This window comes from Sturnus vulgaris, chromosome 1 (genome assembly GCF_052056855.1).
Source record: "Sturnus vulgaris isolate bStuVul1 chromosome 1, bStuVul1.hap1, whole genome shotgun sequence".
NCBI lineage: Eukaryota > Metazoa > Chordata > Aves > Passeriformes > Sturnidae > Sturnus > Sturnus vulgaris.
In genome coordinates this window covers 14,486,181-14,507,912 of record NC_142243.1, presented here as the reverse complement: position 1 = coordinate 14,507,912, position 21,732 = coordinate 14,486,181, and the positions used below count along the sequence as shown (strand labels likewise).

Genomic DNA, 21,732 nt, shown 5'->3' with positions numbered 1-21,732 from the left:
CCTGAAGATTGTGCTGTCCTCTTGGCAGCTGGCTCACAGCTCAGCCTACACAAGCCATGCAGACGGGGATTCAAAGGTTGCGTGGAAACACATTTGCCCCGTGCCAAATGTAATCCCTAATTGCTCAGCTCACGTACATTTCTGCAACACTGGAGAAGAACAGTCTGCAACACGGAGCAGCACACAGCCCGCTGCAACTATTACCTGGAGAGGAACATTTTTCTAATTCTCTAGTCCATGCTTTTAGGCTGATGCCTGCTTTGTGATGAAGTGTCTACGGCTGAGTGGCCCATGCCTCAGCCTCCGCCAGGGAAGCAGTGCTCTGGGCAGAGCACAGCACATTCCAGCCCCTGGGCTCCACACTGTTGTACAAATAAGGAAGCAAAAGGTCCGAGCTGGATTAGAGCAGGACTAGCATATCAGTCAGTGAGAACAGCATTTAGCTCTGAAACAGCTTCTTCATAGCAGGAAATACAGTGGCATCCTTCAACCTGCCAGAGAGGCATTACCTTTAGCACAACCATGTCTCAGTTTTCCTTCACAGAAGCTGTGAAGTCGAGCAGGTCACACGTGTGTGCTGGCAGAGGCCTTGGCAAGGCCAGCACCCCCAGAAGATGCACTCAGTGCCGGGGGAGAACATCCCTGCAGCAGGCAGCCGAGCTTGGTGACAGCACTGTGCAGCTCAAGTGCCTGCACAGCCCAGCCCAGGCTAATAGGAGAGTTTTTCTTGTAAAAAGGCGATTTTTCACTTCTGTTTCTAGGTTAGTTACCTCCTTTACTGGAACAACTAACTAGTTAGGACACTTGCATACAGGAAGCCACAAAGCCACCACCAGCTCAGCATCACCCTCTTTGTAAAAGCAGAGAGCACTGGCACATCAGTGGCCAGGAAACACTGCCAGTGGCTTGATTCCAGTTATTTGGCTGCAGCACTTGGTGAACTAGACAGGCTGACCAATGTTTAACATGTATCTTCCAATGCCTGATATAAGAAATGACAGCTTTTAATTACAGTATTTAATTTTTTAGAGGACAGCTGTTTCTTTCACACTTTGAATTAACAAGCTATTCTGAGCAGATTTGTACTGTGCATGCAGATCTAAACTAGTTGTGAAGATAGTTTAGCTTGGAGCTTTATTTTTTTTGGCATACTCACACTTTTGAGCTTCATGTATTTGTTTCTTCTGGTGTGCTGAGGTTGTAACAGACAGGACCACCTGTGCTTCTCAGGATCTGGTGCCACAAGGGCTGGATCTTGGATGAGGCCTTCAGTGCCACCAGAACAACACTGCCAAACTGAGAACAGGTTTATTTTTGTATTGCACAAATGCTGGTTGAAGGGACATAGTTCTTGACTCCCATTAGCACTCAGGTGTTTGTGTCCAGGGGAGTGAGACACAAATGCATCCTTGAGGAGCTGACACATAGAAGCAACTCCAGAAAAGATGGAGAAAGGCAGGTACTGCTGCTTTGCAATGTCAATTAACTCCACCTGTTCACAGAGCAAATTACCCTTAAAAAACATAGCTGGGCCTTCATCTGTATTGTAAGACGTTGAAAGGAAGAAAAAGAAAAAATAAAAAGCAACTCTAGCCCACACTCTTGGCAGCCTGGCTCTCTCCCAGGTCTCTGGGAACTGGATTCCTGCAGTTCTGAGTGAATGTTTCTTTGCTATCTTGCCTGTCCATCACACCTGCTTTGTCTGTTGCCTTCAGTGTTCTGCATTTACTTATTTCCACACTCAGGATCTCTCTTCCCTTCCCCAGCCCCCTATATTTTAGTGTAATAAGCTGTAAGATGAGATTCTATGAGAAATAAAACTGGCACTATACCTGCTTGTTCCAGTTTGCAGTTCTGAGTTTGCTGAACACAACACAGATTTTATTTTTTTAAAGTAGCAGCTGAGTACCTTAAGGAATTAGAATCTGTTTGGGGAAGTTGTAGGAAACTAATATCAGAGCTGCCATTTAATTCTCAAGGCAATAAAAAGGACTGAGAGGCCAAGTCGCCTCTGAATGTCTTTCATGTTGGTTTGTTACACAGTGTGAGCTTGTTTTACAAGTGCTCTGTTTACAAGAATGCTGGGGGAGCTGGAGAGGGGGGGAATGTTCATTTAAGTCCCACATTCACATAGGGCTACTTTTGTAAAGGCCTGATCCAGTCCTACCAGCTGCTTGCCCACAAAACTTGACAATTGTGGAGGCTAATTAAGATTCTCCAGAGGAGCTCTCCTGTCCCCAGCGGCTGCGGGCAGCCTCATCAGACATGCTGTCCCTCCCCCTGGGCCAGCAGAATGCCCTACTGTGCCTGGCTTACGTTATGCCTTATGAATTAACCAATTGATTCTGAAAATATCACCACTTTAGGGCTAAATAAAGCTGTTCCCTTTAAGGGGAAAGAAGTCAGCTCGGCCTTGGAATAAGCTGATACTGTGTAACCTCTAAACTCCCTTCTCTCTCAGGCTGCAAGGCGAGGACTCGCCGGGATACAATGAGTTGAATACAAAGGGAATTTATCATGGATTTCTGTGAAGATAGGGAGGCTTTCCTGAGCCTGGACAGTAAGCATGACCTATCCACTCACAAGTAAATAAAGCTTCCTGCATGCAATTCCAACATAAAAAATTAGTTTACATGAAATGACTGTGCGTGTTTGCCTTGTCTTTTTTGTGTCCACTTCTCTCTCCGGCTTCAAAGTGAAGAAAGCTGTAACCAGTACAGATCAAGCATGACTGAAAGTCGCTTGGTACTACTGCTGTGTAGCTGAACTACAGAGCTGAACCCAACTCTAGAGGTGGAACAAACGTTTCAGCTGGCACCAATACATAATGTTGGACCTCCAGTATCCTTTGAGTGGTTATGGCCCCCAAAAAATTATATTCAGGTTTAAAATTGATTTTAAACCAGAACCAAATCTGATACAGAGCCTGAACTGAGAAATATATAAAATTAACTATGTTTCATCTGATACACATAGCTTACCCCTGGTGTGTTTGTGCAAATCCCTCATTTGGATTATTTAAAAGAAAGCTAACTGCAGGAACAAGACAAAACATTTCAAGCAGTGAAGAAATCAAATATGGTGACATACAGAGTTTCACATTGGTCACAACAAATGTACCATCAGCTTGGACTTCCTCCTCTTCCTGAATGTCTCAAGTGTTTGCCTATACCTCTTTCAATTAAAAAACTCCTCTCCCCTCCCCAAACTAAAAATTAGAACGTTAAGACCACTGCACAAAACCATACCAGATATTGTAATAACAAAATGCTTTATTTTTGGGGAATACAAGGAAAAGTGTGACATCCTCATTATCAAATTGCTTTAAAAAGGCATTCTTGCTTTGAAAAAGGTAACACTTGCAACAAAAGGTGACTGGTGAACAAGCCCTCTCATGTAGCAGCAGGAATTCTTTCTTTACAGCCAAAGGCAGGGTTTGAATAACGTACAGCCACAGATTCCAACTCTGTCGATATTTCCTAGCAGGTCAGGGCACAGGCTCAGCACTGCTCGGTGTGCCAGTCCCAGGCAGGCTGACAGCACACTGCTGAGACAGGGCTTTCACAGCTCTCACCCAGGTCGCTTTGCAACAAACCACAAGACTTCACCATTACCACAAGAAGACACCGAGAAAGCCACAAGGTTACTATCTTCTCGCTCATCTCCAAAAACTTTTCATGCAAACCCTATGCTCGTGAAATTCTTGTACCATCAGTCTGGTTCCAGCTCAGTGTGTCACCACACATCCCCTGTGCTGACAGCCAGGGCTGTGTGTGAGAGGGACACAGCAGACCTAAGGCTGCTGACACAATCCCCCCTTCCTCTACCTAAGTGTTTCCTGTACAGCAGGCTCCAAGCTGGGATGTGTTTTACAGACTGCAAATTTATACCCATAAGTTACTTCTGCCCTCTCTGAAACTTTATGTCAGAATTCAAGTTGTTAAAGAAGGGGACTGGGAAGTTCCTAAAATTGTCATGTTATAAAGTAGGCATTCATATTTCAGTCCAGTGTGACAGCTCTTTGTCACAAGCAGGATCCATCCATGCTAATGGGTAAGATACATTGGTCTTGTTTAAAGGGGGTTTGTGTTGGCTGAAGTGGGTATGGTAAACTCTAAAAGAACTATTGTTTTTCTTTATTCAGGTTAGACATAACAAATATGTCAGATACAGCAGTTAGTCTAGAAAAATACATTTAAAAAAATCTTCAGCAGACCATGCTCCCTGTAACAAAATCTTTCAAAACCAATTTTACAAATTATTCTACATTAATGTAAAAAGAAAATCTTAAATTTAGCATTGTGGATTCCATCAAACATCTATCTATCAAAACATGACTTTCACTATCTGCAGATGTTAGAATTCATATTACATATTTCTAATGTATCCTGTACATATTAAATAACCTAAAAGGCTCTTCTTGTAGTGCATTAACAATTTAGCAAGCACACTCAGTATTTCTCCAGTACCATTTGCATTACAGTTATTTGCCCGCAAATGTAATTAACATCTAAAAGTGCACACAGTTAGATCTCCCTCCCTCCCCATAACCTGTTTCCCTGCTGAAACCCAGACATCCACTGGAAATATTATGCTACTGTAGCTAATCTACCCATGATTAGAAATGTGTGACTAAAGTGTTCTTTAACTATACAGGAACTGAATTATATACAGGAATCAAAAGGACAGCCTGTATTTACATCAAGAATGAATTTCCACTACCACAGCATTATACCAAGAACTCAATACAGTGTTACAGTTGGTATTTACTTAGGGCTTTAGCTTTAGATCAGTATAACATAAAACTTAGCTCAGGACATACCCTGAAAAAATGAACACGTTTATTAAATATGACTTCTATTATGTCCCAAGACAAAAAACTATTGCTGGATATTTTTAAAAGTTCAGTTTTTGAAATAGTGTAATAGTGTGCTGCTCTATGAAGCAGCAAAGAACTTCCAGAGAGGCTGCTGGGGAAAAAAAAAGAAAGAAGTAAAAAAAAAAACAAAAACAAAAACAAAAACAAAAAAACCCAAAAAAACCAAAAAACAAAAAACAAAACAAAACAAAACAAAACAAAAAGAACAAAACCCAAACAAAACCCCCCAAACAAACAAACAAAAAGAAACCAAAAAAATAAACAAAAAACCCCAACAACAGAAAAACAGGAGAAAAAGAAGGAAAGAGGGCAGCAGATACCAAGTGAAGAATTAGATTTGAATAACTAAACGAAATTGTTAGTGCAAGTCTATGACAGTCACTGCATGCAGAAACCCCTTGGAAAAGTGTGTCATACAGATGTAAGTACGTTGTAATAAACAAGCTTAAGATGCGACTTCACTGAATTTTTCCATACCAGGAAAAATGGTAGAACTTTTCCCCATCATATGGAAGAATTTCGAGATTAAATTCCAGATTATCCAGTCTGAGATTATTAGTTTTACTCTCCGAGAAATCCAGTGTATGAACCTACATTAAATTTTTCCAATGATACTTAAAAAGGCAAACTATAAACTTTTCAATTCACTTTTTATATTGAACTTTTCAAAGAAATCTGAAGTGTTGTCTTTAATTCACTTTAAAGTGGTCAAACATTTCTCCTGTTTCTCTCCTCCCCAAAAGTGCAAAAAACAAGTTGCTGCTTGGTCCACAAACATAAAACATCACATACAGCAAGAGATTTTCCTTCTGATGAAGTACTGCTGCCAACCCATCACTTCCAGTTTCTTCTCCAAGAAAAATGTCAGCGTCCAAAGATGGAATTCAATTCCAGTAGAATTAACTCTACAATCTGGTTCTGGTATACTGTGTGGACTGCTATGTTACCAGTCTCTTTCTCTGGTTTTAATAAGGTTGGACCAAAAACTATTGCTATACTTTGATAGGTCATTCGGTTCTTCTCTCCATTTTCTACAACTCTGAAAAAGAATAAAGATATTTATCAGTGTTAGGGCAACAGATGACAGAAAAAGACACATCCCAAAGCAAATGGCTATTCAAAGTATTTATTTAATGAGTAGCCCTGCTATTAGGACATACAGCTGCTGTAATTCCCCTCTCTATGAAAAAAGTTTTGTTTTGAGATGTCATTCTTGGACCTCTCACAGTCCCTCTAAAGGACTTGGCAGCAAACATCACGTCTATGAAACACACTATCTCAAGGCTGATGCTCTGCAAGATCATATCCAAACAGACTGATACACTGCTTTTATCAAGTTCAATATAAAAAATGCAGTAAGAACAGTCCCTTGGTAACTTTTAGTTGGATTCTTTATCTTTAAGGGAGGATCAGCAACACAAAACCTTTCCTTCTGTTACTTACCTTTTCAGGTGTCTAAAGAGTACCTGCATCGTGTCCTGATTTGGTTTTGGCAACTGTTTGATTAAATCTTTAACAGCAGGGACACGCTGCCTTGGTTCTTGCTCTGCAAAAGGGTGAGGTTGAGAAACAAAAGTTCAGTGTTTTTATTTAAAACTTCAGCACAGAATTTAAGAGGCTGTGAGTGAAAGGCACGGTTTGCAGTGCGAATCCGAGATAGGACACTGCCACCTCCCGGCCAGCCCCGGCATCACGGACAGGCAATTCCGGACAAGTCATCAGTTCACAACCAAAACTTTCTTCTTATGTCCAAAATGATTTTAAAAATTGTACAAGATTTATCCAAACACCATATGCAAGTTCTCCAGACTTACTGATTGCATTGACAAAGTCATTGAAGTGGTTGTAAGTGAACAGCGGCTCTGGCAATTCTCTGAAGAACATTTTTAGAGCTCCTGTAATGACATGTATATCTTCCCATTTGCTGTCACTCAAGTCCAGCTTCTCATCTGAGAGGAAAAAATATAAATAATTAATGATAATTCTTCAACTAGAAAAGCTATTTTTTAAAAATTAACTCAACTATTCTTCTGTACTTATTGCTTTCAAAGCAGTGAAGACCCGCTCCACTTCAGCACATTCCGTACCCCATTCTGGGATACAGAGCTGCAGCAGCAGATGGAGATGGCTAAACTCTGCCTACTGCACTACATACAGTTCCCCTACTCCTAAGGCATTTTCCAGAAGGGAACAGGAGCTGCTGACATAACACAAAATTTACTGTTAGATCCTGTCAATCAGGAAACGAGAGGTCAGATTGTGGATGGGCTGTACTGAGATACTGCCAGAAGAAAGGTTTTTATACATAGAGTACAGTGAAGAGGAGCTAAGTCCTCTTCCCTCTAAAAGGCAGTAGCAAATTTCACTAAAAAATTAACTTACAATTTTAATGCAAGTGGAAGCTTAATATGCTTGCCGTTTTTCCAAAAGGCAATGAGTTATTTTTTTGAAATAAACCCCCTTCCTCAAATTCTATTACCATCTTCTTTTAGAATTCTGTTCTAGCAAAACCTCTGTGATCCACACGAGAATAAACCTCCAGAATATCAGGTTTTTCAAGTGATGTATGTTACATAGTCAGTTGTGTAATTCTGACATAACTTTACTTCGAAGATGACAGTCATTTCTCATGACATACTCAGTTAGAAAAATCTTTTTCCTTAGCTTTCTATGAACTTCACCAATCTGAAAATATATGCCATTGTAATATAATTGGAGGAAGCTTACCATGATTGACTGCAAATCTCAGCTTCTGTATCACTGCAAGATTTCCACTAACTCTGTATAAGCCATCAATATCTAAACCTGAAACAAAGGGATAAATCCATTTTAATACCTTACATATGTATAGGTCTGCTCGGCAAAATTAAAAGCAAAGGAAACCCACCTTGTAACAAAGAAATAAAAAGTTAAACTAGCTTGCTTTGATGGGCAGCAGGGCATTTAAGACAGAGGAGGTTTAATTTGCTGACACAAGTTTGGCAGCATCGAGCTCAAAGTAATCTCTAAAACTTCCTATTCAAGTAGTAATGAGGCAACAGCTCCAAGTTTCCCCAATGAGATCAGACGTCTTGTTTAAGATGGTCTTGGTGGGTGGGCAGGGAATACATGGGAGTCCAACATGCAAAAACCAGGTATTTTGTGGATACAATGTTCAATTTTTAATGTATGGTTAAGAGAAGTCCTATGAAGTCATGCATAGAGAGCATCTCAAAGTTGTCAAGTGACCAGGCTTATGTGGAGGAGGAACAATGTACATGCACACCTAGAGCTACCCAACAGCCTACAGAACTAAAATGGGCAGCCCCTGCCTTACTGGATTGCACAGTCGACCAGAAAAGAAGAAAACTGTGTCTCTGTGGTTGCTACTGCAATTATTCAGCAGTGATTAGGAGATAAAGAATTTATCTGAAAAGCCACTTGGATGCAGCAGGTGAGTCAGTGCCACTGAGAGGACGAGTGTTGCCAGAATACCTGCAAGTCCCTGTAGCTCCTCAAGGAGTTGTCTGATTCAACACAGCACAGTTACCAGCACCATCTGACATATCCCTTTTCCCCATAATCCACTAGTCATTCCTTTACAGAAAGAACTGATTTGAAGTGTATTGGTAGAAGGAAGAGGAGTTGGAGAGGTAGGAAAAAAAAGCTGTTCATTTCTGTCAGCTTCCCCTTAGGTATTTAAAAAAGGAAACCTTCACTATCTTCACTGTAGTCCTGCCTTTAAAATAAAAAAGAAATTAAAAAAAAAAGGAACAAAAAAAGAACAAAGCAAAATAACCCCTTTCTCACAATCTTCAGACCACAAATGAAATAAAGCCTATTGCCACAATCAAGGTAGCAGTTTGTCAAACTGCAGTAATGCAAGGGAAGCAGTTTTTCTCCCCTCCCAAGGCCATAAGACAGAATCATTGACAAAGGACTACAGGCTAAATGAAGTTCCCATGGAAGATGCCTTAGAATTCACATGTATTCCCCTGTAACACTTACCCTGATACTCAAGAGAATGCTCTCAGATTAACGGACTGGTAAATATCTGAATGATGATTATGGAGATGCCATAATCCCCTCTCAGTCATGTTTTCCAAGAGATAAGGCAAAGACAACAGCAAGAAACAGGCAAGAAAACCCACAGAGACTACAGTCAAGTCAGGAGTCACAACTGACAAATTTTCAAAAAAAAATGTGAAAAGATGGGCTTGACAGCAGACAACCCAGAATGTCACGTGTAGCTTCCAAACAAAGTGTTCTCAGTTATTAGGTAGGAAATGCATATTTTCAATGAAAGCAAACAATAACTGAGTCAATATGTGGACACTGATAATCTCCAGAATTGCATAAAATTTAGCAATTTGTGTAACTGGCTGAAGGGCATCAAACCAACAGACTGGTCTTCTGGCAGTCAGTGCATACACAGAGCAGGAACAAAACTTTTTCCTGAAAGTTCATTTCAAGGAAGTTTTTATAGAAGTGATTGTTAGCATGCTTAAACCTTCCAAAAATGAATAGTTGCATTTCAATAATCTCACTTTTAATCTGAAAAAAATACAAGCTTGATGAGCTGAGCTCTTCTACTACTTCTTGTAATCCCTCTTCCCTTGGAGCCTTGCTGCCAGGAGGCTGTCCTGCCTTCTGCTCAGCTTGAAATATACTAAAGCAGATCAGTTTCTCAGACAAAAAGATTTCCTCCCCTCTCCCCGCTTTGGATCCCACCTATGTCCTCACTCATGAAAACCCAATGCTAACCTCCAGATACAAGTTCCAGATTATTCTCCCCAAATAAAGCAACAGTATTTTAAGATTAAAATTTTCAACATTAGGAATGGTGAGCTAGAGAGATTTGTAAACAAAAAAATTTCAACCATACCATGTTCCTCAACATGCTCAATGCACAGCTTCACGAACTTTGGCACCGTGCTGTTTTCTCTTTGACACAAGCTGGTGAGATTTGAACCAAAAACTTGATCTGGAACCAAGTAAAGAGACTGATTTACAGTGGAACAGGACTCGAGTGACAGAACTAGTTCAGGTTAAAACAAACCTCTACAAAGGGCAAAGTCTACTGGATACAATTGTCGCAGCAGTGGAGAGGAAATAGGAAAGTTTTGAAAAGAGTTCTCAGCAGCTCCCAGCGAGAAAAAGCTCCCAGTAAGAAGAGAGTCAGCAGCTACACAAACGTGAGCCTCCAAGAAAGGAAGTTTTGCTACTGAAGTAATTTTAATCCATCAGGTTATACTTTTAAGAGTCATTTCATCAATAATGTTATAAGAAATTTAATGGATTCAAATGTGTCCTCCATTCCTGTCCCAAGTTCAACATGCATTTATTGCAATCTTCGTTAAAATTTCGAAGAGAATGAAATTCAACTGGAGTGAAAGCTTTTGGCATTGCTTGGGAATAAACTCTGCAAAATGTCATCTTTCACTGCACCCACTGTTTAACATAGCATTATATAATAATTTACTTTAACATAGAATATTCTGACATTTTTAAGTTCTGACACAAATCTGTAAATGACAGACTTTTACCTCAGAGCTCTGAATGGATGCAAGTCTGACCATGAATAGGCAACCTGGCTGCAAGGTCAGACTCTTAATACAGATATTTATGGGCAATGGTAAATATGAGTCTTATTTTCAAAACTGCACAATCCAGGGGGAGTATTTTCCATTATAAGTGGAGCAAAAATGAAAATCAGTTTGGACAGAGAGGAGAATCTTGCAACATCTCAGTGAATTTTAGCAACATGTTAATTCTTCTTGCTCAGATTGTTATCACAAAATCTTTGACAGATCCACTTCTATGGCTTTCATCAAAGATGCCCAAATAATAGATGGCCTCTTCTGTTCAGATGCACAGGGTGACATGAGGTCTTGAGATAAGAGAAGCAAAGATCCTGCTCTTAAAGGGAAGGGGTGTTTGTTGGTTTGTTTACTCTGGTAAATTAGGCTCATAAGTGGCCATCTTCCCAGAATCTGATGTATCTTACTTCAGAGCTTCAGCAAAAGAGTCTGCTCTTGCATTTGCATCATGCACAGCATCTAGCCCACTTTTCATATTCAATAATTTCAGTAGATTAACAACTCTTGCATCTTGACTACAGCTTTGGGAAATCCAAATAGCACATCAAACCAATTTTACATTATGAAAATGGGCATTTAATGGCATTATTAGCTGGATATGATACGGCCAGTGGTCCACACCACCTCAGTGCTGTGGCAGCTACTCACGCAGCGAGCTTTATAAGCAGAATCAGTAGCAAAGGATTGAAAAAGCCCACGCAGCAGAAAGCCAGGCTAGCATGCAGCTGTGGCAGGTAAAGCAATGCAGATTAGGTAGCAGAAGAAAATAGTAGCATGTAACAAAGTAATTTGCTACAATTGCCTTCGACTTTAATAAATTTCAACATATACAGGAGTAGTATTTTTTCTTCACATCATAAAGTAATTTCTGTACTTTTCATTTTCCATGTTACAAAACTTTAACACAGTTCCTTCTCCACTTAGTGCATGCTGTTTCAAGTGGATTTTTTCTTCCAGAACTTTTCACTAATTTTTCTGCTCATACTGGATTTGCTAAGCTTTCCATTTACTAAGCTTGTTTTGCAGCAGCCACAAAAGTACACTGGGCTTTTAAATGAAGATTTCTGTATTCTTCATTCACACAACAAATGTAAAGCTGTAAATCCAACTTTAAAAACTTACACCATGCTTTTAAATAAAAACCAAACTCTTCATTCCTTAACGCCTTTATTAAAAATCCAATCATCAGCACGCACATGTACAAATTAAATTGGCTTAGTGTTCACTGTTGCCAATGTCAGAAGTTACGTCACTGAGCCATGACATGAATACTAAGTTGTAAAGCAGAGCAAAATTTCAAAATCTGGGAATAATGCTTCCCTATTCCAAAGAAAATTTCCATCATTTACATGTAAATTATATTTGCAGATACACAAATATATCAAATGCCACATGCAACAGAAGCACACCTGTTAAAGTATGCGGTGAGGCAAATCACAGTAGGGTTTGGTCTGGTATTTGCCTACCCATATGCTATTTTGACCCTAGTAGAGCACCACCTACAAATCCTGCTAAAGCATACAAATAAATAAATAAATGAACTTTTACAATGAGTACCAAGTCAATAATTTACACAAACACATTAACTTAAACCTGTGCAAATACTGTTCTCTCAAATTTCTACAAGTGTGACAAAAAGAAATATTTCATAACTTTGATTCAAGAGTATCTGAACACTCTTCATGAAACAATTAAAACAATGTATACATTCAAAAAATGTTATGGGAAAAGTGTTTAAGTTAAGACTCCTGTAACCTCATCCTGGTTTTCCTAAATATTTCATTTCTTATGATATGGCACATGATTGTCTGGTTCCACATGGACTACAACACCCTTGTGAAACAGGTGAGCACAAGCACTCAGCTTTGTACCCGGAGGGCTGTTCTTTCCCCTGTTTGCACAAATGAGGGTCAGATATCTGGATTTCCAGCTCAGAAGGGTGGAATGCAGTGCTTCTTAGCTAGAGAGTCCAAGTCCAAATGCACTCCTGGGCCCCCGTTTTCACTGCAGTTTGGCCAGCAGTGAGCCGAAGGAGAGGGCATCCCCCGAGCAGTTTAATGGCTAGTAACAGCACTCAGAAGTACAGCAATCACCAGTTCCACTATACAGCCAAGACTTTTGTTAAACCAACTATACACATGTATTTTACTCTGAAACTAGACCATTTAAACCCCATTTTACACATGAACTACTAAATTCAGCTTTTCGAATTACATCCTTTGTTAAAAAGGTTCATTTACCCTTAATGTAGCCTTTTTCACGGACAGCTTGTAATGTAGGGCGCCGTGTAAGAAACTTCTTGAGCTTTGTTTTGGTCTTTTTCTGATCTGTGGAATCTATATTGCTGGGAGCTTTCACTGCTGAAAAGAGAAACACATTTAACATTACTACCCACAGAACCAACACTGTATTTATCAGCCAAGGAACCAACATTAAAAGAAAAAAACAATTACACTCCAGAACACCCAAAAAGCTATTCAAATTTGCAACACATCCCTAACTTTTTCTGTAACTTTCTGGAACTTCTTGTAAATAGCATCCATTTTTCAAACTCCCAGGAGGCATCCCTGTCACTAAAAACTTGCAAAACCAGCTAAACAGTAGCTTATATATGGAATTGATACGGAAATTTAAAAATGCAGCTATGTTTCAAAACCAGTCCTGCCTCTCATTAGGTTAACTATCTTGAAAGAAATAAATACTTTTTTGAAAATTACATATGGGGCCTGGAAGGAAAAGACACAAAACAGTCAGCCTGATTAATGTATTTCTGTGCACAGGATGTTAATTCCTGCATCTAAAAGACATTTAGCTCCAAAATTCTGAAGATGTAATTAAAAATATTTTTTTTCTCTAAACAGCCAATACATCAGCAGTAAGCAAAATTGCAGCCCAAGTCAATAGTGCAAATATTTACGAATGCTGTGCCACAGATAAAACATAATTCCAATCAGTAAAACAACAAAATAATTCTTATTCAAAACTATTTATTAAAGTCAGATACTGTTTCTGGGCATTTGACAACACCTTGAAAATAATTCATTTCACCACTGCTTATTTTCCCGTTTCAAATGTGTCATACAACAGGAGCTAAAGACATTTCACACTTCTTTTCTTCTTCGTTTTTTTAAAGTATGATTAATAAAACATGGAAGAAAATTTACCAAGTGGAATCATGATGTCGAATGAACTATATTAAGATTGTTTCCAAACTTCAGTAGTTTCATCTTCAGCTGTCTTTCCCTATTTATACATAACAGTGAAGATGCAGAAAATGAAAACTGGCATTGCTAGAATGAATTAATGGAAAACTTTCAACTCACAACGAAGTTTCTTAGAGTCTTTATTTTCTTTCTCTTTGTCTTGTTTTTCCACTCCAGGTGAATCTGGTACCTCATCGTCTAATGCTTCATCAGACTCTATTACCTGTTGGATTTAAGAAGATATGCACTGCTCAGACTGCCAGTTTAGAAAATACAGCATTAATACACACATTTCCTGCAGACAGTTCTAAAACACACAACCTTTTCCCCATATAAGGACATTCAGTTTGTTCTTTCCTGAACTCTAGATGTTAAACATCTTCAGAGGCAACACCACTCTCATTGGCAGAGTGAGTAACTTTGAGAAATGCTATTTCATCATAAGACTCAAAGAAAATGTTGCTGGACACTGAACAAAGTATAACCAATCTTTCATGACACTTCATTATATCGACCAATAAACAACAGAAGTGATTTTTAGTTGGGCTTATTTTCCAAATCCAATAGACAAACATCAGCATTTAATGGTCTGCCACAGAAATGCTTGACTGATAGAGTGAAAAAAAATTTCTAGAGCATTTACCTAATTTGTTTTCTCTATAAGTAAAAAATTTTTAATAGAAAATAGAACTATCAGTTGGAAAATCTCACTACTGTCAAAACATACACTGAATTCACTCTGAAAAATAAGTGTACCAGTGCCTAAAATTCTTGCCCTGTGTTTCTGCTATCTCAGCATATTCTCACTGAACATTGTCAAGTGAAAACAGAGATCATGTGTGGAGGCAGGTACCAGAGTCTGCTGATCTTACCTGCAGCCCATGCTACGTGTGTGACTGCAAACATACCAAGCAATGGGGAAAGAAACTTCCTCAGTTTCAGTACAACATATTCCCTTCCCAAACTGTGTATGTCTTACTTCACTTCAACTGAAGTGAACTGGACTGCCAGGCAGTTGCCAAAATCTGACTGCAGAGTGCCTTCTTTTACAAGGAAGGAAACTGTAAAAATGAGGCAGGGCTGTGCACTCCAGAGCACTGAGTGAGCAGCAGCATGACTTCATGCTGCACTTTAACCTGCAGGGCAGTGTTACCTTTAAACACCTTCACTCCTGTTCCTTTTCAAAAGCTTTGGAGAGCCTTTTTACATATCAAAGATCAATATATTCAACTGCCCAAATAATGTCCCCATTAAGGATCTTCTGCCACTCTTCAAGAGGTCTCAAAGCCTATTAGGATTTAAAACTATTAAATGTTTTGGAAAAAAGTCACGTGGGATCTAGTTTGTACTATGCAACAAGTCTAAAGCAACAACTTGGGAATTTTTGTATTTAAAAAAGAGCAGTTATATCCTGTGCAGGTAGCTGTTTCTCTTGTACAGTATATTACCACAACAGCAGCCTGAGGGAGCAAAAAGAACAAAATCTGATCTGCCCTTTCTTTTGAGGAAGATCTTGTCAAGCTAGCAACAGTGCCTGGGCCATGGGGAAAAAAATCACAGCTGCTATTACCATAACTTTCCAAAATTAAAAGTTGGCTTTAGATCTGATAGATTTTTGTACCCAAAGCTTCAGTGCTTCAAACTATCAATGCATTTTCTTATCTTATGTCTTGTAGTCTTGGGTCTCTTGACTACCAGCTCCAAGCAGTATACATCACCACTTCCTCCAGAATGCTGATAAACTCTCCTTATTCCACCATTCACTTCTTCAACCTAACACATAATGCCTTGCTAAGCAAACCTCAGCCTTTCCATCTTCACTCATTTTTAAGCAGGGAAGAAGTGACCTCAGTTGTGTTACACAGGGCAGACAGGAGAAGGGTGTCACAGGGTGACACTGCCTTGCCTGGGTATTAAGGGCCATGACATCTCCATACCAGGAGAGAGCAGGGGATTAGGAACCTAAACCATGAGCAGTCAGAAAGAAACGAAACCATTCATATTAGCCTGCTGTGTTTTGGTGGAAAACACCCATATGTGAAAAGCACTATCAGAGCTAAGAGAAATGAAAGCCACTGACAGGCACTGAAAGCAGCAAAACTGGAGCTTATGGACAGCAGCCAAGCCTGGAACTACTAAAAAGCAAGAATACACATGAAGTAAACTTGGTATGAGAGTAATATTTTCTCCAAGATCTCCTCCAACCTCTGAATTAAAAAACGGTTAATCTTGTTTGGCAGTATCAAAAGCAAATGCTTGAGCACTTCTCTGATAATTAAATACTTGGCATTATGCTGTCAGATAAGAGGAGACAGTACAGTATTTTGCCAGGGCTTTTGATTTGCACTTCAGTGCAGCCACAGTGAGTGGAGAGCAGTATCAAATGCTAACAAATGCATGTCATGAAGTTGTCCCTTGGCTATCCTCCCCCTTTCATTCCCTCTTTATCAGAACCTCTCAGGTCACTGAGACAGAACAAGAGACTTGGGCACAGAACTTCATTTCTGGGATGGATGCCAGCCCACACCTCCTGGATCTGAAGTCAGTGGACCATCTTTCTTCCTTTTCCACTATTAATTATATTTCACTCACTATCCCCTGGAACTGCCATATCATCAAACTCCTGCCTGCTCTCAAGAAAATCAGTAAATTAAGATGCACATGAAGCTTTAGAAGTTGTTGTATCAATTTGTTTACTAAATAATATCCCTGTGAAAATAGAACCTTCGAGATTTAAATACATACCTGATTATTGATGGTGTAGTTAAGAACTTTATACCATTCATTAATAAAGCTGTCATTATCTGATTGAATTAAGAGTTCAGTACCTTGACGAGTTTTTAGCTTTAAAGAAATAAAAACAGATATCATCAGAATTGATAAAGACACTACAGTTCAAAAGTAAAATTACCTAAATCAAATTAAACTTCTCACTTGTAAAATTTTTAGGTAATACACAGCCAATCAAGAACATTCACCAGTGAGAATAGCCACTAACAGTCTGCTTAAATTGAAAAGCGTATTTCATACAGACATATTAAAAATGGATACTTCTTGCAGGTACCAGGATAACAACTACTTTGAAGCAGGCAGAAGTGCATAAAACTCAGTTTTATGAGTTTTTGATTTTAAGCTTAAAGAAAATTTCTTACATCAGTAATTGAAGTGCATATAATTCTGCATTTAAATAAAATAAAATAATTTACCTCAATAACATTCTTTTTGCTGGATTTGTCCTTTGAGGCCCAGTCAATCAAAGCCCCTTTGAGATCCACTGTAAATTCTGGCTTAGACTGATTAACACCAAACTTCTGGAAAAAATTAGGAACAATGATGATAAGATTACACCTGAGGAAGTTGTTTACAGGTTTGCAATCTTTTAAACATAACACATATTATTAACAGTCTATACAACTTAAACCAGACACAGTACTTTGTCACCCATCAATAGGCATGACACCACGAAAACAAAAAATCTTCCACAGAACAACCTTTAAGCACGTCTATTAGAAGCTGCTCAACTTGAAGCCCTCAAAATTTCACAAATTTAAATGCCAATCAAATTCCAGTAGAGCTTTTTTCCTATCACAAATGGCAGAAGTCCATACAACGTTTGACTGTAGCTTGATTTTAGTCAAGATAGTCCCAAGCTTTAAACAAAACCAGCTAATGAATAACTGAACAAAACACCCCCAAACATTCTGCCACTTAATCAGTGGTTGTATATAAAACCAAAAATCAAACCACAAACAGGAGGCTTGCTGGACAGGAATCACATCCCTCCACACTGAAACAGCATTCTCTTTTAATTTGTAATTTTTTAAAACACTTACCCCTGCCCCCGACGCTTTTACACTTTTCTGTAGTGCTTCTATTGCAATACTGGAGCCTGTCCTACCAAGTAAAAGAACTCACTGTCTGTCTACTAAACAAACAGCAAATAACCCACAAGTAACCCTTCAAACAGGTTGGAGGAAAACCTCAGGGAGCTATTCTTACTCCTACTTTTACACTTATACAAGGTATCAGAATTTGTTGAAATAAAGTACTTTTACTATAATTTCAACATACACCACATAGCTTTGAAATGTAATTCCTCAAGGAAACCAATTCAGTGGCCCACACAAACAAAAAGCTCTAACTGTGAGTGACACGAATAAAATATGGAACAGGGAAAGCTGGAAGTCACTCAGTTATAGCACAGAAATTTCATGCTGTAGTTCCAGGGAAAGCTTGTAGCATCTGCTCCCCAAGAAAGGCTCTTTTCTTATTTCTTCACAAAGTCTTTGATGTGTGAATGCTGTTCCTGTGACAGCTCTGGGAGACCTAAGCCCCAGGACAAGCTCCTTGCTGCAAACATAAGTTTCCAGCCTGTACATGAACAGCCATATCCAAAGGGAGAAAAGATGGTTCAGAACACAGGGCTAATCTGCTGCTTCTGCTTAAACTCCCAGCATGGATGTTAATTAATGCTAATTGTGTTTCAGAAATGCTGTTTACCACTGGAAAATCTCCATGCCTGGAGTCCTAAGGGCAATGAAGTGCTGAATGAAAAGTAGCATCTTAACTTCTTTATTTTACCTATGAAATATCAGAATAGGGCTGTACTTCCAATTTACCCTATGCCAATTAGCACTTGGGAAAAAAAATCCCCACCACCTTCAGCTTTCTAACTTAATTCTCAGATACCTCATCCAAGAACATTGCTTATTAATTATAGTAGAGCTTTTGAGAGAAGTCCAGCTCAGCAGCAGAGTCCACAGGAACCATCTCTGGGCCATTTTGGCTCTTGCAGCAGCTGCTTGCTCAAGAGAAAGTCACATAACTGCTGCACACACATCCAAAGTGTCCCAGACACGCACTTCCTGGCAGTCTAAATCAATCTTGCTGCGTGTTGGAAAAAAAGTTAAATCAATTTATAGAGTTTGGCACTGGAGAGAACAGGAAACAAGTACCAAAGTCCTCTACAGGACTGGGGTCAGGGGGTTGATTAGCTAAAACCATGACCCACATGATGCTGAGAATCACAGGACAGGACTTGCTACAGGTGACATCAGTACATAACAAGAAAAAAATGCTACCTGTCAGTGCTGTTTTGACCAAAAGAAAAGCCCTCCACTACATTAGCTTGCTGAATCCACACCTGACAGATTACAGCACTACCTCCTACAGCTTTACATTCTACCCATCTTTTTGGCCTGACTCCCCCTCAGCATTTCAGAGAAGCACAGAAGAAAGCAAAAAACTAAAGCTAAAAGGGGAAAAAAAAGTCTTTTAGGACTTCCTCACTCAAATGGTGGCCAAACTGCTGTGTGAGATCCAACGATGGAGAAAACCAGGCAAATAATCCAGCTACCCTGCAAAGTTCTTCTTAAACACCAACACATTACATACTCGTCACAGCCTTTTTATTCAAGGACATTTTAAGTTTACCATGCAGCCTCTCCTTTGAGCTTTCCTGTCAAGGTTCTTTTCTGCTCCTGGGTCTATGAAAATGAGATGCCAGCTGCCATTTCCCTCCTTAAAGCTTTCAGGAGCAAGTGCTGCACAGGGCTGCTCACACAACCTGCACACAAAGGTTGCTGAAGGCAACTGAACCCTCCTGAAGCCAGCAGGTTCTGCTGACAGAGGTAAAAAAAAACCAAACCTTTCCTTTTGCATCTGCTGCTACAGAGACATTGAGTCTGCTTTCTGAAAACAGAGTACTACCTAGTCAGCACCAGTTAGGAGAAACCCAGCCATTACTGAGCAAACACCTTACTCTTACTGGATTTCTCTTTTGAGCTGTCTGGGAATTCTGGAAAGGGCAGCAATGTAAGACACAAAGAGGGAGAGGTTTATATGTGGTGCTGTCCTAGATATGAAGCTGTCCTACAATCACTTCTGACAGCTTTTTTTAGACAAAAAACATAGTTATGGGATGTACTTATGCTGGTTGTATGGGAGAGGTAACTTTTTGGAAAAGAAAATTTTGGAAAGAATAGGGTGTATTCTTTGCTTTAGATAGAGAAGATGCTGTGCAGCTTAAGGACAGCCTTGATGATTTATACTGATGTCAATTAATAGAAGACCTTTTCAATCTTTTCAGGATTTTCTCCAAGTCCTGAAAGCCTGCACAGGGACAAACCACAGAGTCTGTACTGTAATATATTCCAGCATTCTTTGGAAATAACTGGAAGTTATTTATGGGAAGACTTTGGATGTACAAATGACACCTGGCATTCTTGTGATTGTTTCTAATTAGAGTTGGGTAGGATGTTTTCATTCCAAGTCCTCCTCATCCATGGATGGATTGTGAAAAGAAAGCTGTGGAGACATGCACTTTTTGGCTGGGAGGGGAGTTTCAAAGCTACAGCTTAAGCAATTTAAAAAAAATTACATATATATATATATATATATATATATATATATATATATATATATACACATTTTCTTTATCATCACAGCAAAATGATGGACTGCTTTTAAACCAGACTGATAAGAGCATTTGCATTCCAAAAAGTTTTCACAAAAGCATTTGAGCTCCTGTATAATCAGCAGTGCAATACTGATGAACTGCAGTAATGTACACTAAACGTCCTTGGCTAAAATCACAGTTGTGTAACATAAACAAGAGTCTGCTCAGATGAATCTTGAAGAGGATCTATTTCCTTGATGTTTGGGATGTTTACAGGCTGGGTTTGCCACCACTGTACTTGTCACTGAGGATATGTGCCCATTACAGAAAGCTGACAGATGAATCCTTCTAAGCAGTTACCATTTTCTTTGCTTTATGAAGCCCTGTCACTTCAACAATAGCTAATACATCTCATTCACACCAAAACCTGAGTGAAAAAAACTTCTTAAAAAATTCCAGATCTCCTTATAAAAAGTAGCCTTTTACAAGGTTATCAAACTTCACAAATTATCTGTTCCAGGCTTCCAGATACAGAGCAAATAATTTCACAAACAAGAAAAAAACAGTTGCATCATTTTTAACACAAGGTAATTTATGAATTTTTGATAGGCAGCTCTTCTGTGCTTGGCATTTTCAAAACATAACTACAGATGCTTAAATTACATATAAAAATCCTACAAATTTACAACTGCTTTCTGTATATGGAATACAGCCAGAATATTCTTGTGCTCTTTTCCTTTCAGCTCTTCATGCATAATATTTACATTTTTGGATATTCCAATTACAGCTAGATTTATCGAACAACATGTACACCATTGTATCAAAGGTATCATAGGCACCATACAAAGATTCTAAATTAGTTGTGTTAGAAAAAATAAAATATCTGTTAAAAAATTCACTATACCATGCTGCTTATTAGTCAAGGCACTAGAGGTTCAAACAGTAGGCAAATTTGGGATTATAATTCTAGCACCAATGAACCAGAAACGCTTTCTACTTTGTTCCAGTGGAACAATTACAGGATTATTGCAATAAACTTGTGTTAAGTTGCACCTTGGATGACTTTCAAAAACAACAAACAAGATACATGAGCGATTATATGAAGTGTCAAAACTAAATCCTGGAAAAATTCAAGTTTACTTTCAGGATTAGTGGCAAATAGCCTTACAGTGACAAGAGGCATGCAACAGGAACACATACAGTGACAGCTGAAACTTGGGCAGAGTTTACATAGGTGACAGCAGGTCGGTGACTGAGAGCATTTTTCCAAGAAGAAAGCAGCGAGAGCAAGAGCTCAGGAATTGAGCCCCCTTGGCAAAATGACTTGATGAGAAAAAGGAAGAAAAGTGATGAAGTCAAAAAACAATGCACAAAAAAAGAAGATATGGTTATATCAATCACTAGACGAATGCTAAATATTCTTCTTGTAAGATGAGGAAGAAATGTAATTCTTATCATGTGTGAAACTGTTACACTTGATTTCACCTTATTAGAATATGGACACAGAACAAACTTTGAGAGGTAAGGTGGAATTCTGAATACCTAAAAAAAAAAATAATTTCCTATGGAGACCAAGAGAGTGTGTGCTGAACACTCAGTTACATATCAACAAAGTCAGCTATGATTATGCAGGTTTAAAACATTAAGTCCTTGAAAGAGATTCTCACTTAATAT

General features: G+C 39.0%; 1 protein-coding gene across 14 annotated transcripts in view; it reads right to left on the bottom strand.

Moving 5' to 3' along the window:
- Nucleotides 1–3,252: 3,252 nt before the first annotated feature.
- Nucleotides 3,253–21,732, bottom strand: part of ARHGAP12 (Rho GTPase activating protein 12) — a 75,343-nt gene continuing 56,863 nt past the window's right edge. For 6 of the 14 annotated variants that reach the window (XM_014880385.2, XM_014880386.2, XM_014880380.2 and 3 more), the window contains 9 exons: nucleotides 16,868–16,972; nucleotides 16,407–16,505; nucleotides 13,782–13,884; nucleotides 12,699–12,818; nucleotides 9,744–9,842; nucleotides 7,607–7,684; nucleotides 6,694–6,828; nucleotides 6,323–6,425; nucleotides 3,253–5,918 (listed from right to left, as the gene is read on the bottom strand). In XM_014880385.2, the coding sequence (XP_014735871.1) occupies nucleotides 5,744–5,918; nucleotides 6,323–6,425; nucleotides 6,694–6,828; nucleotides 7,607–7,684; nucleotides 9,744–9,842; nucleotides 12,699–12,818; nucleotides 13,782–13,884; nucleotides 16,407–16,505; nucleotides 16,868–16,972 (1,017 nt within the window). In that variant the 3' untranslated portion in view covers nucleotides 3,253–5,743. Of the gene's footprint in view, nucleotides 5,919–6,322; nucleotides 6,426–6,693; nucleotides 6,829–7,606; nucleotides 7,685–8,403; nucleotides 8,598–9,743; nucleotides 9,843–12,698; nucleotides 12,819–13,781; nucleotides 13,885–16,406; nucleotides 16,506–16,867; nucleotides 16,973–21,732 lie in introns of those variants that run through there. The other 8 variants (XM_088159804.1, XM_014880381.2, XM_014880384.2 and 5 more) reach the window with 5 other exon arrangements.